Genomic DNA, 13,702 nt, shown 5'->3' with positions numbered 1-13,702 from the left:
GGCCTTGGAAAAGCTATGCTAGCAAGGTCAGGATAACCGGCGTAATTAAGTGCTTGTTTGAGCAAGGAAAGGGTTTCCTTTCTACAAATCAATGTATGCAAGTCCTTCATATATGCCAAGTTAAGCCATCCCCTTCATAGAATCTAATTGAAGTCCTGTCTTCTTACAAGGCAAGTCGAGCAAGCCCTTTGGACTAGCCAATATAAGTCATCTATTGCTACAGGCCAAGATGTGTAAGCCCTACCGATGAGAAAAGTAAAGCAAGCTGTGCCTTCATGCCAAGTAGGCAGTTGGGGCTTGCTAACATATGTCTTTTAGGGCTTAATTAATCTGTGTTCTGGGAGGAGCTTACCTAACTGCTGTACTGCTATGGACATCTATACTCGAGACTCATTCACTAATGAATGCACACAGCATATCCTGCCACATTTATGTAAGTAACATGGTTGATGGTACTTGCATAACATATCTTGAGGAAGGGATCTTGTTTTTGGCAATAGCTCGGGTTGGCTGTAGTTATTAGCCAAAACTTTTGTTTAAATGCTTGCTGAACTTGCATGGTAGGCATGTTTGGCTGAAAGTGGCCAGTAGGATAAACTCCCTTAATGTAGTTTGTAAGAGTGACTTGCTTGATGTGACTTTTATAACCATGGGTTTCTTAACTTTTCACTGAGTAGGGCTGGTCTCCCTTGCCTTTTTGGTGCGGTTACCTTGATCTTGATGGTAGCAATTGCTTAAGCGTTAAGATTTTGTTGTGGGATTATTTTATTTCCAATTTCATTGATGCCCGGAGTAAAAGTTTGAGTAAAATGTCTTTTGGGGGAGTAAAAATATCATTTCAACTCACAAAAGCAAATGAAACACTGCATTTCTACATTAATGTTCCTCTTGAGAAAACACAGTAGTAATATTTGTCTATCAAGTGGCACTGCTACACTGTGTTACCACTGATCCAAACATATCCATGGAGTTGTCTGGAATGAAGGAGGGGGCGATGTTCATTTCCTGTTTTTAATTGGGGGTATTTTTACTTCTTGCTTTGGCGGGTGTATTTGTTTGTTTTTGTTTTAGGGAGTATCCGTGTCTGGTACACAGTTTTCTGTATGGTTGGTTGCAGGTCTGATAGGCATATCCTTCCTGTGAAACTTTCTGGGAGATGTTGGATGGTTAAACAATCTGTGTGAATTTAGATGTGGCATGTTGTGTGCATTAAATACCCTAAATCTCTTCGATACAATGTACCACTGCTGGGGTCAGAGAAACCTGTCTTGCAGCTAGAATCTGAGTCCAAAACGATTCCTGATCATTTAACCTACATTTTAGTTAAAGGATTAAATTGTTTATATCTAATTGCCATTGTTTGCGGACAACTTAACAGCAGATGTTCCAGCATTTCAATTGCACTCTTGTCAGCACAAAACCTACACATTCCCTCAGTAGCATTCCTAGGCCCTTCAATGTCTCTGGGGCGCACTTGACTATTTAAGCTTTCATCTGGTTTTGTTACTTGACGTCTGATTTGGCCACTGGTGTCACTCGGTGGGAGGCTGTCCAGTTTTGACCCTCTTTATCTTGGACTGATTTTGTTTCTTGGGAATCGTCCACTTGGGAAATGTTAAGTAACTTCTTAAGCTCAGGTTCCATCCTTTCCTTGATTTCAAAATGCTCTTTGTAGAATTCATTGATGATGCATTTAGAAAAAAAGCAAACCATAGTGACATTTTTGCTTCAACTACTCTCTTTACACACTTCCCTGATAGAATCTTCGACACCATATTCGCATCATAAAGTACAGTTAAGGTGGCCTCAATGCCTGTACTATTTAAGAAAGCACTAATAGCTTGAGGCATCACCACTAATATATGTAGCTGACCTGGTCTAAGCATTCAGTTCTTTAACAAGTCTTTTTTAGCCACAGCTCATTTTAAAACAGGCTTGTAAAGGCCAAGATCCAATGTTACAACTGTTTTTGATTCTGGGGTGACAACAGATGTTATATTCTCCACCGTCTTCATGAATGGGAGCTGTGTTTGTGTGCTTGTTGGACTGACATCTATGAGTGGGAGTACACAGACTCTAGATTATTTAGTTGGAGGATCACGTATAATGGAATTGTGAGCTGACTAAGTCAGAACTGTAGTGAGTGGTTCTGACCCTGTCTCACCTCCATCAGTCTCGGTTTCTCCAGTGAGATTACAATGTCTATTCAGCAAAACTTTATCAAAACATTCTTGAAAATCACTCGACGGCAAGACCTCCGCCATCATCCAAAGTAGGTCCTCTAGCCTGTTGGAATCTAAAATAATCAGTGATTTGACTGCTCAAGATTCTGTGGTCTACACCCCTTGGGAATGTTGCAAGACATGACCTCAGACGGGGACTTAGGATTCCTCTGCATCGAATTGATGATGGTCCTGATATTTCAATTGGGCTTAAGTCATCCGACTCGTCCTTCTCCTTATAGACCACCAGAACTGTACCGTGCTAACGTCCTTTACCATACAGAATATCCTTGAGGAAGCCAATGTTCTCAGCAGCACAATAGACAAATCTGCCTCTGACCAGAATTCTGAGGCAATTTAAGTTCCTCCACACTCATCCATGTGTTTTATTACCTCTGTGGCTATCTGTGTCTCAAACCGAAGGACTCTGGCATAATCTATAGAAGCTCCCATGCTATGCAGAAATTGAATGATGAATTTGCTGTGGGCAGCTGTGTGCATTGTGAGCCCAACTGCCACTTTCAAGGGGGCATTTCTCAGGTGCTGTCTGGTAAAAGTGCTCGTGTAGGAAGCTTGCTGTAGTGATAGCATTTCATATATACATATATGTGACAGTTTGAGCCCTGTTCATTACTGTGGTATCCCGCTTTTCTGAATACATTTTCATATCCATCTGTCCTTGAAAGCAGCACTTGTAAAAAAAGAACTACTTTCTTTGGAACAACATCTGGCAAATTCACTTCATCAAAACTTCCAGTGAATTTCTCTTTTTCACACGTTGGTACAGCTCTCTGTAAAATCATAGCTGCTTCAAGAAGGATTCTCATGTTTCTCAATATCCTCAAATTATTCTTCTACATGAGAACATCTGCTGTCACTTTCAGCTATTGCTTTCCCTTTAGCTATTACTAAAAATAATGCCCATGCATTTAAACTATTCTATGACACGTTCAATTTGTTGTCCTCTCCTTCTAAAGCATTGTTAGCTACGAATTCCTGTAAAGCTTTTACATTTCCCCCATTGTTACGTTGCCTTCAAGGAGAAAATCACTGATTGAAGATACAAATTCAACATTTGTTGCTTCATAAGACAGTGAATATGGCTGCATCTTTCTGCTTAGTGTGTTGTCTTGCGTCGTAAGACATTCAGTACATGTGTGTTCCAACCTAGCTTGTGATATTACAATTTCCCTTGCATGAGGGTCTCCAGGATCATCTGTACAATTGTTGAGACAAATATTCAGTGTGTCATTGTTAGTTCTACTGCCCTCTTCAAACGGATGCCTGCTGAATCAGTTGCTATCAAATATAATTGATATCATCTTTTTCCTTCTCTATTGCAAAAGAAGCATTTATTTCTGTCGTAGTTGCTGCTGGGATGTCGGCGTGTCTCCTGGACACAATGCCAAGTACACAAACTCCTGCAGCATATAAAAGCGGGGACGTCGGAGAGACTTAGCAGTTCCAACAACAAAGGGAGAGGCTGGCAAAGGGAGTGGCAATGGAGAGAGAAGAGATGATAAAACATCAGGAGACAAAAAGCAAAGCAGAGCAGTGCAATAACGGTGCGATAACATGGGTGAGGGGGAAGGAGAAAGGAAAGAGCGGTAAGACGGAAAGACAGAGAGGGAAGTGAACCACCAAAGAGTTTAGAGTGGTGAAGGTTGTAAGAAGGAAAATGTTGGGAGGCAGAGAAAGAAAGTGGCAGCTTTTAAGACCTTGGTCAGAATGATGCCCCTAAAGTGATGGAGAAGAGAAAAACCCAGTAGTAACAGGATTCAAGGGCAGGATCTAACCCCAAATACAGTGGCTAGAATGCCAAAGACCCAAGACTATAATACACCATAAAGGCTGAAGTACCTTGGAGACCAAGTCTTGTTGCACCATCTGATGCCGGACCCCTGTCGGACAGCCTAGGCTTAATGGAGGGGTGTTACCTGGTAGGAGAGTTCCGGCCGAGCAACGTGAGACCCTAAAAACCTCAGCAGAAGCCATGAAAGGAATGGTTTGGACACTAGAAAAAGCCACAGCCCGAGAGTGACTGTTTAAACCCCCCTCTCCGCCCCTCCAAGAGGAGGCTGGTTCTGAAAGGGGGAAGGACTGAGAGCTACTGTCCTAAAGGAAGTGAAGTATCCCATCAGTTACTAGTGTGCTTATTTTACAGTCCATATCCCCATTATAGTCAACACATTCAACCGAAATGCACTTTTTGTGCACATTGCTTTAATGTGTTTCGATGTCAGTATGCTTTTTCAGCATCAATGTGTTTTGCTGGTGCATATGCAGAAAGCCTGCCTTGCTGCTGTGCATTCTTTGTGTGCCCACAGTTCTTCATAGTTTTTGCGAAATAATTTTTTCGAGGGGATTGGGTCCTCCGACGTATTCCATATCTATGACAGTAATCACCACAGCTGTGCTGCTTCGGAAAATCTTTCTGTGTCCTGCGTCTATGATGTCGATACGCCGCCCTCGAGGACCTCCTCCGACGGCCAACGTCACTGGATGTTATAAGTAGGACGCATGACGCCCGTAGCCTCTGTTCCATTTTTTACGCGAACGTGTTCGCTTGGGGAATCTCGGTGCGCCTCGACTCTTTGGAGTTTCTGTTGCTTTCTCGGTTCTTCGAACCTGTTTGTGAAATATTTCTTTGTGAAGATGTCTACCTCGTCTTCCACGCGTCCGGGCTTTAAGAAGTGCAGGAACTGTGGGTTCAAGATGTCGGTCACGGACTCGCACGACGCCTGCCTCTGGTGCCTCGGGGAGGCCCATGACACGGATGACTGTGTCGACTGCCAGTCGCTCACGTCGAAAGCCTTGCGGGAGCACAAGAAGAAGTTACCGGTAGGTAAGGTGTCCAAGCCCCGGAAGTCGAGGTCTACGGGACTTTCGACGGACGACTCGAAGGGCGACCCTCCACGTCGTCGTCGGAAGTCCAGTGGGTCTTGGTCCCGGAGTTGGTCTTGTCACTCCTCTGCCTCTTCGAGGCACTCCCAGAAGCACCGTCATCAGTCACCTTCCCCGTACTCATCCGAGGACTCTGCCCGTCGGCGGGTCGCTTACCCCACCAAGCATGCGACACCGGAGGAATGGGCTTCCTTTGTGAAGAAAATGTTGGCGATTCTCGAATCGCAGGGCACTGGTCCGTCCGCGCCTCCGAGTGGGGTCGGTCGTGATCAGCCGAGAGACGCCGCTCGCACGCCTTCGGCCTCGGGTGGTCGTCACGATTCGCGGGAAAGGTCCCGCTCGGACAAGGGGAATCGTTCTCGGAATGCCGGTCCAGGTCCCGGTCCTCGATGCGCTCGAGACCGCGTGAACCTGTGAAGTCTTCGAGGAAGACATCGATGCCTGTGGCGCCGAGGTAGTCGACGGACTCTCTCGAGGCTCCGCCTCCGAGGAACTCGTCGACACCTTCGGCGCCCAGGATGTCAAGGGACACGCTGGGGCTCCGCCTTCGAGGCCTGTGTCGACGCCATCGATGCTTTCGGGGCCGCGTCCGTCGTCGACGCCGAATCTCTCGACGCCGGCGCTGATTCTCTCGACGCCGGCGCCGATTCACTCGATGCCTTTCGGGGCTGTCTCTACGAGGGAAAGGCTCTGGCCAAGGTCAAGCATGGCTTTGGTTCCAGTTCTGTGCCTTCTTACCGCCATCTGGAGTTCATTTCAGAGGTGGATGAGGGCTCTGATGATGGCATGGTGCCTGACGAGATTCTCTCGGGCCATAGCCAGTTTGAGGACCTGAGGCAGTCCCTGCATGATGCTAGTGGGCTGGACACCTCTCCGGAGGTGTAGTTTTGTAGGCCTGAGCCTGGCACTCATGCCGATTCTTCGTACCGGCGCCTTATGTCACGGGTCACCGAGTACTTAGGATGGTCTGCTCCCCCAGGGGAGTTTGTTCAGGATGACTTTACGGATATCCTCGACATTGGTCCACCAACTGACCTGGTACTGCCATTTCAATGGCTCTACAGAGGAGGGTGGCGGCGGCTTGGACTGCTCCGGAGAGTCTCCCGGCAGTGACCAAGTCTTTGCCGCGAAAATACCGCCCAGCCAGTAGTGACCCCTGCTACTTGTCCAAGCACCCTACTCCGGAGAGTTTGGTGGTGCACCTTCCCTCCTGATGGGGACGACAAGCGTTTTGACGGCTGGGCGAAGAAAGTGTTTTCTGCAGGGGGTATGGCGCTTCAGGCAGCCAACTCCATTTGTGCCTTGTCTCGTTTCACGCACACTCTGTGGAACTGTGTTTCCTTGGCGGCTGAACATATTCCCGAAGGGGATGAACGGGATGGTTTCCTGGCCATGGTTCAGGATGGCAAGGATTCCATGTGTGAGGCCGTTCAGTCGGGTTTGGACATGGCAGATTGCGTCAGCCGGTCCATGGCGGCGAGCACCGTGATACGCAGGTTTGCGTGGTTGCGGAAGTCGGAGTTTGCTCCTGATATGCAGGCTCGGCTCCTCAACATGCCCTTTGACGGGGAACATCTTTTTGGCAGCAAGGCTGACGAGAGCCTTGAAAGGTTGCAGACCTCAAAAGCTGCAATAAAGTCGTTGGGCGCTGCAGTTTCACAACCTCTGCCTTTTTGTCCTAGGGGTCAGCAATGGAGGGGAGGTTCCTTTTTGTTATTACTCATCCTTTGGTAAAGCGAGAGGAGCTGCCAGTCAAAGGGGCCACCAGAGGTGGTAAACAGGGTACTCGAGGTGCCAAGGCTGCTCAGGCTGTTGCCTCTTTGCCCTCAGGCAATGCCACAGCCGCTTCAGCTCAGTCATGAGGCCATGTCCCATGGTTCGCCGTTTTGGGGGGGAAGGCTGGCGCAGCATCTTGCAGAGTGGCACGCCATTACTTCAGATGTGTGGGTTCTGGAGATCATAACTCAAGGCTACTGTCTTCCTTTCCGGCAGAGGCCTCAAGACAATCCATCGGGGAATCTCTCTTTGAAGAGTCCGGATCCGCTCCTTGCGCAGGAAATCAAATCCCTGCTGGAGAAAGGCGCCATAGAACTGGTGCCTGTAGCTGAGAGGGACAAGGGACGGTATTCCCCTTATTTTTTGATTTCCAAGAAAGACGGGGATTGAGACCCATCATGGACTTGCGCGGTTTGAACAAACTCCTCAGGAAGGACAAGTTCAAGATGGGTACTCTTTCTCAAGTCCTCCAGGCCCTTCAACTTCAGGACTGGTTGGTGTCTCTCGACCACAAGGACGCTTATTTTCATGTGCCGATCCATCCGAAGCACAAGAAGTACCTGAGGTTTGCGGTTTGCGACTCCCACTTTCAGTTTCGGGTCCTGCCGTTCGGATTGACCTCCGCCCCGAGGGTCTTCACCAAGCTCATGGTAGTGGTGGCAGCGCACCTCAGGAAAGGGGGGGATTAACGTCTACCCCGATCCTGGACGATTGGTTGATCAGGGCGCGCTCTCCCGAGCAAGTCCGGATCATCGGTCAGTCACCTGTCACTCCCTCCACAAGCTGGGCTTCTCCCTCAACTTAAAGAAGCCCCATTTGACACCTACTCAGAGGCTCCAGTACATCGGAGCGGTGCGCGACACGTCCCTGGGGCAGTGTTTTCCTCCCCAGGTGAGGGCTCATCACATTCTGCAGATGGTGCACAAGTTTCAACTTGCCCAGACTCTCCCAGCGTTCGAGTTCTTGAGACTGCTCGGCCTCATGGCATCCTGCATTCTTCTGGTGCCAGAGGCCAGGTTGCGGATGAGATCTTTGCAATGTGCACTCAAGCTCCAGTGGTCTCAGTCCTCCGATAGGATGTCGGACCCTGTTCAGGTGCCTTCTTCGGTCGCCCGGGACCTTCTGTGGTGGGCCGACAAAGGCAATCTGATGTGGGGGGCTCCATTTTGGCTGCCCTGGCCAGAGGTGACGATCGTGACCGCATCCCTCACGGGATGGGAGCTCATGCCAACGAGTTGACAGTCAGCGGTCGTTGGTCTCCGTCGGAGTCCAGACTCCATATCAATCTGTTGGAGCGGAGGGCTGTCAGGCTAGCCCTGAAGGCTTTTCTGCCGACTGTGCGAGGAAAGAATGTCCTGATCCTGACAGACAACACGGTGGCCATGCACTACCTCAACAAAAAGGGGGGGCAGGGTCACTTCCTCTGTGCAGGGAGGCGATGCAGCTCTGGTTCTGGGCAATCCAGCAGGAAGTTTCGATCTCGGCAGTTCATCTGGCAGGAGACGAAAACGAGACGGCGGACGCTCTGAGCAGGCAGAGCGCGATCTCTCACGAGTGGGAGTTGGCTAAGGAGATTCTCCTGGAGATCTTAGCCCTTTGGGGGACCCCTCAAGTGGATCTCTTCGCCTCCAGTGTCAACCAGAAGTGCGAGAGGTTCTGCTCGCGGGAACTTCCTCCAAACGGAGCATTAGGAGATGCGTTCGTGGTGGATTGGTCATTCCCACTGCTGTACGCGTTTCCTTCAGTCCCCGTCATCCCGCAAGTACTGCAGAGGTTACGGAGGTTCGGTTCCCGGATGATCCTCATTGCTCCGGCATGGGCCCGGAGGACGTGGCACCCGGACCTTCTCGACTTGCGACTTGTCCATCTGTCCTCCACGTCGTCTTCCCTACCGAGACGATCTGCTCTCACGGGAAGGGGAAGTCAGGTTCCATCGTCCTTCTTTTCTTTCGAAGGTGGTATCGGAATTTCATTTAGGCCAGAAGGTTGTTCTTCTGGCATTTTATCCTCCTCCACATCCTGGTAAGTAAGAGGAGAGGCTCCATAGGCTTGATCCTAGGAGAGCATTAAGCTTTTACATTTCACGCATGTCCCGGGTCACAGTGGACGATCAGCTCTTCATTGGTTACGCTGGAAAGCGTTTGGGACAGGCTGTGACGAAACAGACTTTCTCTCGCTGGATTATTTTGGCTATCTGAGTGTTACCGCTTGGAGGGGAAGGACCCACCGGTCGGCTTACGGGCCCATTCTACCAGGGGTATGGCTGCCTCTACTGCCCTGCAGGGGGGTGTTCCTATTCGAAACATCTGTGAAGCAGCCACCTGGGCTTCGGTACATACTTTTGTACGTCACTACTTCCTCGATTCCATCCGGGGGCAGGATCTGGCCTTTGGCAAGGCGGTCCAAGTAGATGTAAATGACATAGCTTTCCTTTCTGCACCTCTTGCGCAATTTGATTGGGCATGCTAAATTTCTGTTTTCTAAATTCTTTTCCCACCTCCTTGCATTGGTACTGCTTTGGGAGTCTGTCATAGATATGGAATACGTCAGAGGACCCAATCCCCTCGAAGAACAAGTTACTCTCTTACCTGGTAACGTTGTTTCGATGGGATGGTCCGACAGCGTATTCCATATCGCTCCCTCCCTGCCTTCACTGCTACAGAATTTCTTTTGCGATTGCAGCTTACGTTTCCGCAAGGCTTTGTGTGGTCAGACTGGCAGAAGACTGGTGCCACACGTTCTCGGAAAAAACTACAACTGAGGCTACGGGCGTCGTGCGTCCTACTTATAACATCCAGTGCCGTCGGATGAGGTCCTCGACGGCGGCGTATCGATGTCATCGATGCAGGACGCAGACGCCGAAAGATTTTCCGAAGCAGCACCGCTGTGGTGATTACTGTCATAGATATGGAATACGTCGTCGGACCATCCCATCGAAAGAACGTTACCCGGTAAGAGAGTAACTTGTTCTTTGCATTGTTTCTTTGGATCGTTTCCATCGTGCTGAGTTTTATGTGCTACAAAAATTAGATTAATTGAAGATTACCTTGTTTGCCTCCAGGTGCGTTGTGCAGCTGTCTTTGCCTTGGGCACATTTGTGGGGAACTCTGCAGAGCGGACAGATCACTCTACGACCATTGATCACAACGTGGCAATGATGCTGGCCCAGCTCATCAATGACGGCAGCGCCATGGTCCGCAAGGTGAGTGATGCTGAGAGACTGCAGGGATGGAACAACAGTGAGACCGTAGACTTCTCTTGCTCACGTAGTATAGCAGCAGTGAGGGCCCATAGTGATATTCACAGTAAACTGTGTCTTAATCATCTGGCAGAAAGGATCAATGCTGGGCCCAGTGTGATGATGGTATAGAGGAAGTAAGGTTCAAGTCATGAGGCAGATTTGCAGCAATGGACCAGCTAGTGTAGCCCAGCAAATCGGAGGTACGGATTCCTGCACACATGGCAGATTGGCAGTAAACATTCACTGAGGGCACTGGTAAAGATGGAGGGGAATAAAATGAAGTGAAGCTGTCCAAAAGGAAATAAAGGTCTGATCTCAGAGGAGATTAGCATTAAGGATCCACATATGAGACTTGTGTGCTTAATCGTGATTCTGTCCGCCAGGGTGATGTCATGCATTGTTACCTTGGAGCCAGTTACTTGGTGGTGTCTTTTAGGCGATGATGGCCCTATGGCGCATTGGCATTAAGGAGATACAGGGAGAACACAGCAGTGGCATTGGGAGATATTACAGAATGAAATGTTCCTGCACACATCAGATCATCATTAAGGATTTCACAAGGAGACTTGGATGGTGGCAAATGTGTAGTCCTGCTCACACTGTCATCAACGGGTCCTGAAGATGGGTTTTACCCACAATCTAATGGTTTTACATCTGCAGACGACTCTGCAGCATTCTCTTCTAATTGTTAATTCTAGGAAAACTGCTTATTACAGAAGACTAGATTCTGGTCACATGGTTTGTTGTAGTAAAGATTCACTGGCAAAGCATACTGGTGGAAGGGTAATTGTGCACTTGACTTGTAAAAAAGCCTTAGCTGCAAAGGTAATGGGCAGCTATAAAAGGAATATGTGGTACTGAAAATGAACACAGTCGACCAGAAAAGCCTTCAGTTTATCTTTTAGTTGTTCTTTGGCTACCATTTACTTAGTACTGTGATCATTCAACTGCAGTGGAGCTGCAGCACTAAGAAGGCACATAGGACCTCATTACGAGTTGGGCGGTGCAGTAAAAAAATGATGGTAATTCAGTTAACTTTTTTTGGCAGTAGCAGAATTACTGCCAATTCTACCTCGCCATTCAATACAGAATTTGCAGTTAAAATGGAGGATTCACCTCCACCAAAAAGGTGAAAGGGAATACTCCACTTAACCTCTAATAATTTGGCAGAATTACTGCTTGCGGTAGGTCTGCCAAAAATCCATATGGAGTCGTATGGCCTCCAAAAAGGGGGATTTACTCAGCCATATCACCACTCGTCATCCCGTGGTAATGCCACATGACAGAGTGGTGGCAATGGTAAATGATTTTTGTGGTAATTCAGCAAATGGATTGTCACTGGAAGGAAAGAGAAGAGATGCAAGGGAGCAGGCACTAACAATGGGTAAGACGAGGACAGGCAATTTGGCAGCAAGAAATCTACAAGCAACCAGGGTGAACCAGATCATCCATTCTCAGGTTAGGTGTGGAGAGAAGGGCCTTGAGTTTTTCCCAAAATGTAGTAATGAGAGGGCGAGTTTGGTGTTGACTGAGAGGTGGTTCCAGAGTCTGAGGGCATAGATGGTGACGGCTTGTCTTCTGGTTCTTTCCTTCCTTTACTGGAGTAGTTATAGTCTGCAAATATCCTTACTTCTGGTGGATGTTAGTCCTCTGGAGATGATGTTTCTCAGCAAGGTAACTTAGGGACTTCAGGGTAACAGCATTGTCGATAAAACAGTAGGATTTGAAGAGGATAGGTGCCTGCAGCGGGAGCCAGCTGAGTTTGTTGAGGTTAGGCCTGATGTAGGTGAATTTGCAGTGTTTTTTGATAAGTTGTGCTGCAGCATGTAGGACACATCTCAGGGGTTGCTAGGGTAGTCTCCAGTATGTCTTCCAGAAGAGTGTTGTCAATATCCAAGTGGATGGGTACCAAGGCTTGGACAGTACATCTGAAGTTGTTTTCCAGGATGAGGGGCTTGATTTTTTTCAGGAGCAAATGCTGGTACCAAGCCGTTTGTCATTCTTGTTATGTTCTATTCAAAAGCTTAGCGTGGAGACATCAAAAATAACTAGGTAGTCCAATATGCTACAAGAAAGGATCATTTTCTAGAGATGCCTAAATTGCAGGTGATTAGAAGTAGATCTCCAGACCAGAGGGAACATATTCCAGAGTTTGGCAGCTGCCACAGAAAAGGGCAGAGATCAAGCTAGTAATCCCAGAATGAAGAGCGAGGTGGGGCGGGGGGCTGGGGGGTTTACGGAGGGAATTTAGACCAGACATAGTCTGCACTTTAACTAAGACCTGATGAACTAAACAAAGGGCTTTAAATTCTATAGGCCTGGCAACAGGAAGCCAGTGGAGTGAACGCAGGACTGGAGTAATATGGGCATGACAAAGAGTGTTAGTGGCCACCCTGCAGCAACTACAGCTGGCGGATGAGCCCCAATGGCTGAGTCAAATACAGAGAATTACAATACTCTACGGCTCCACATCAGTGAGGCCACCACCAGAGGGCAGGAAGTGTACTTCCTAGAGCCAATTTTGAGCAATTTGTTTCTCTGACTTTTGCACTTTGTTCATTGGATTTTGTTTTTTGCACATAGTATTATTTTCTGGTTGCAATGTTTTGCACATTCTACATCCGGCATCTCTCGAGTAATAGAAGGCTTGAGAAACATTGCATGTTTTACATATTGTAAAAATATATATGTTGAGTATTGAGGCATCTGTTTTAGAGTTTGTATGTACATATGTGTACAGTTAAAATAATGAAGGACTTTAGCCCTTAATAGAATGGACATTGTGTTCAACAAAACGTTTTCACTGCCAGAAATTGAAAAATGGTTTGCATAATTAAAACATTTTGTCAACATTGAATTCTCTTTCTTGAAAGACTGTTTTGAATAACAAACTTGTGAAACGATATTGCATGAAAAATTTCATATGAATCGTTGCGTTATGTTTGTGCCAGGGAGAACCTTTTTCTACTTCTGAGAGGGTACTAGCCATCATGCCCCGATCTCTGGTTCCGTAGACTTCTCAGTCATGAGTATTTATAGCTCCTCAGCTTTTCTGTGAGATGGAGGTTTACAGTGTCATCAACTTCTTTGTCACCAAAGTAAAACATTAAGTGCCACAGCTAAGCCTAATGGATTGGGAAAGAGAGAGAGAGAGAATTATCTTGTATTCATGTTTCATCCTGTCATTTTTAAGGCACTTAACAATATGAAGATCAGTTCTATTTTTCTTAGAACTAATCACTTGTTCTCTTCTGAGTACCCATTTTTGTCATATATCTCCCACCTGGTCAAGTATGGGTATTTTCTTTGAAACTGTTGTACCTACTTGGCTGCAGGATTGCAATTCAGATACAGCATGTTTTTCTCTTAAAAAAAGAAAAAGAAAGAAAAAACAATTGGTTTCCAATGCCAGTTCACCAGTTTCTCCCCTAGAAGGTAACATCCAGTTTCGAACTTGATCACTTTTGGTCTTGTGGTTGAAAGCTCGTTTCGGCCTACTACAACATTTGACCTGAATAAAAACCGCTTATTTTAATCTCTAATTAGTGTGTTAACAGGG

The 13,702-nt window shown here is 47.4% G+C and overlaps 1 protein-coding gene across 4 annotated transcripts in view; it reads left to right on the top strand.

The window, feature by feature from the left end:
* RPTOR (regulatory associated protein of MTOR complex 1) overlaps positions 1-13,702 on the top strand; it is a 2,822,438-nt gene that overhangs the window by 1,913,284 nt on the left and 895,452 nt on the right. For all 4 annotated transcript variants that reach the window (XM_069655181.1, XM_069655184.1, XM_069655182.1 and 1 more), the window contains exon 17: positions 9,964-10,104. In XM_069655181.1, coding sequence (XP_069511282.1) covers positions 9,964-10,104 — 141 coding nt within the window. The remainder of the gene's footprint in view (positions 1-9,963; positions 10,105-13,702) is intronic.

Source organism: Ambystoma mexicanum, chromosome 3q (genome assembly GCF_040938575.1).
Source record: "Ambystoma mexicanum isolate Mex_15411 chromosome 3q, UKY_AmexF1_1, whole genome shotgun sequence".
In the NCBI taxonomy this organism is placed as follows: Eukaryota; Metazoa; Chordata; class Amphibia; order Caudata; family Ambystomatidae; genus Ambystoma; species Ambystoma mexicanum.
This window is presented reverse-complemented; position numbering and strand designations above follow the sequence as displayed.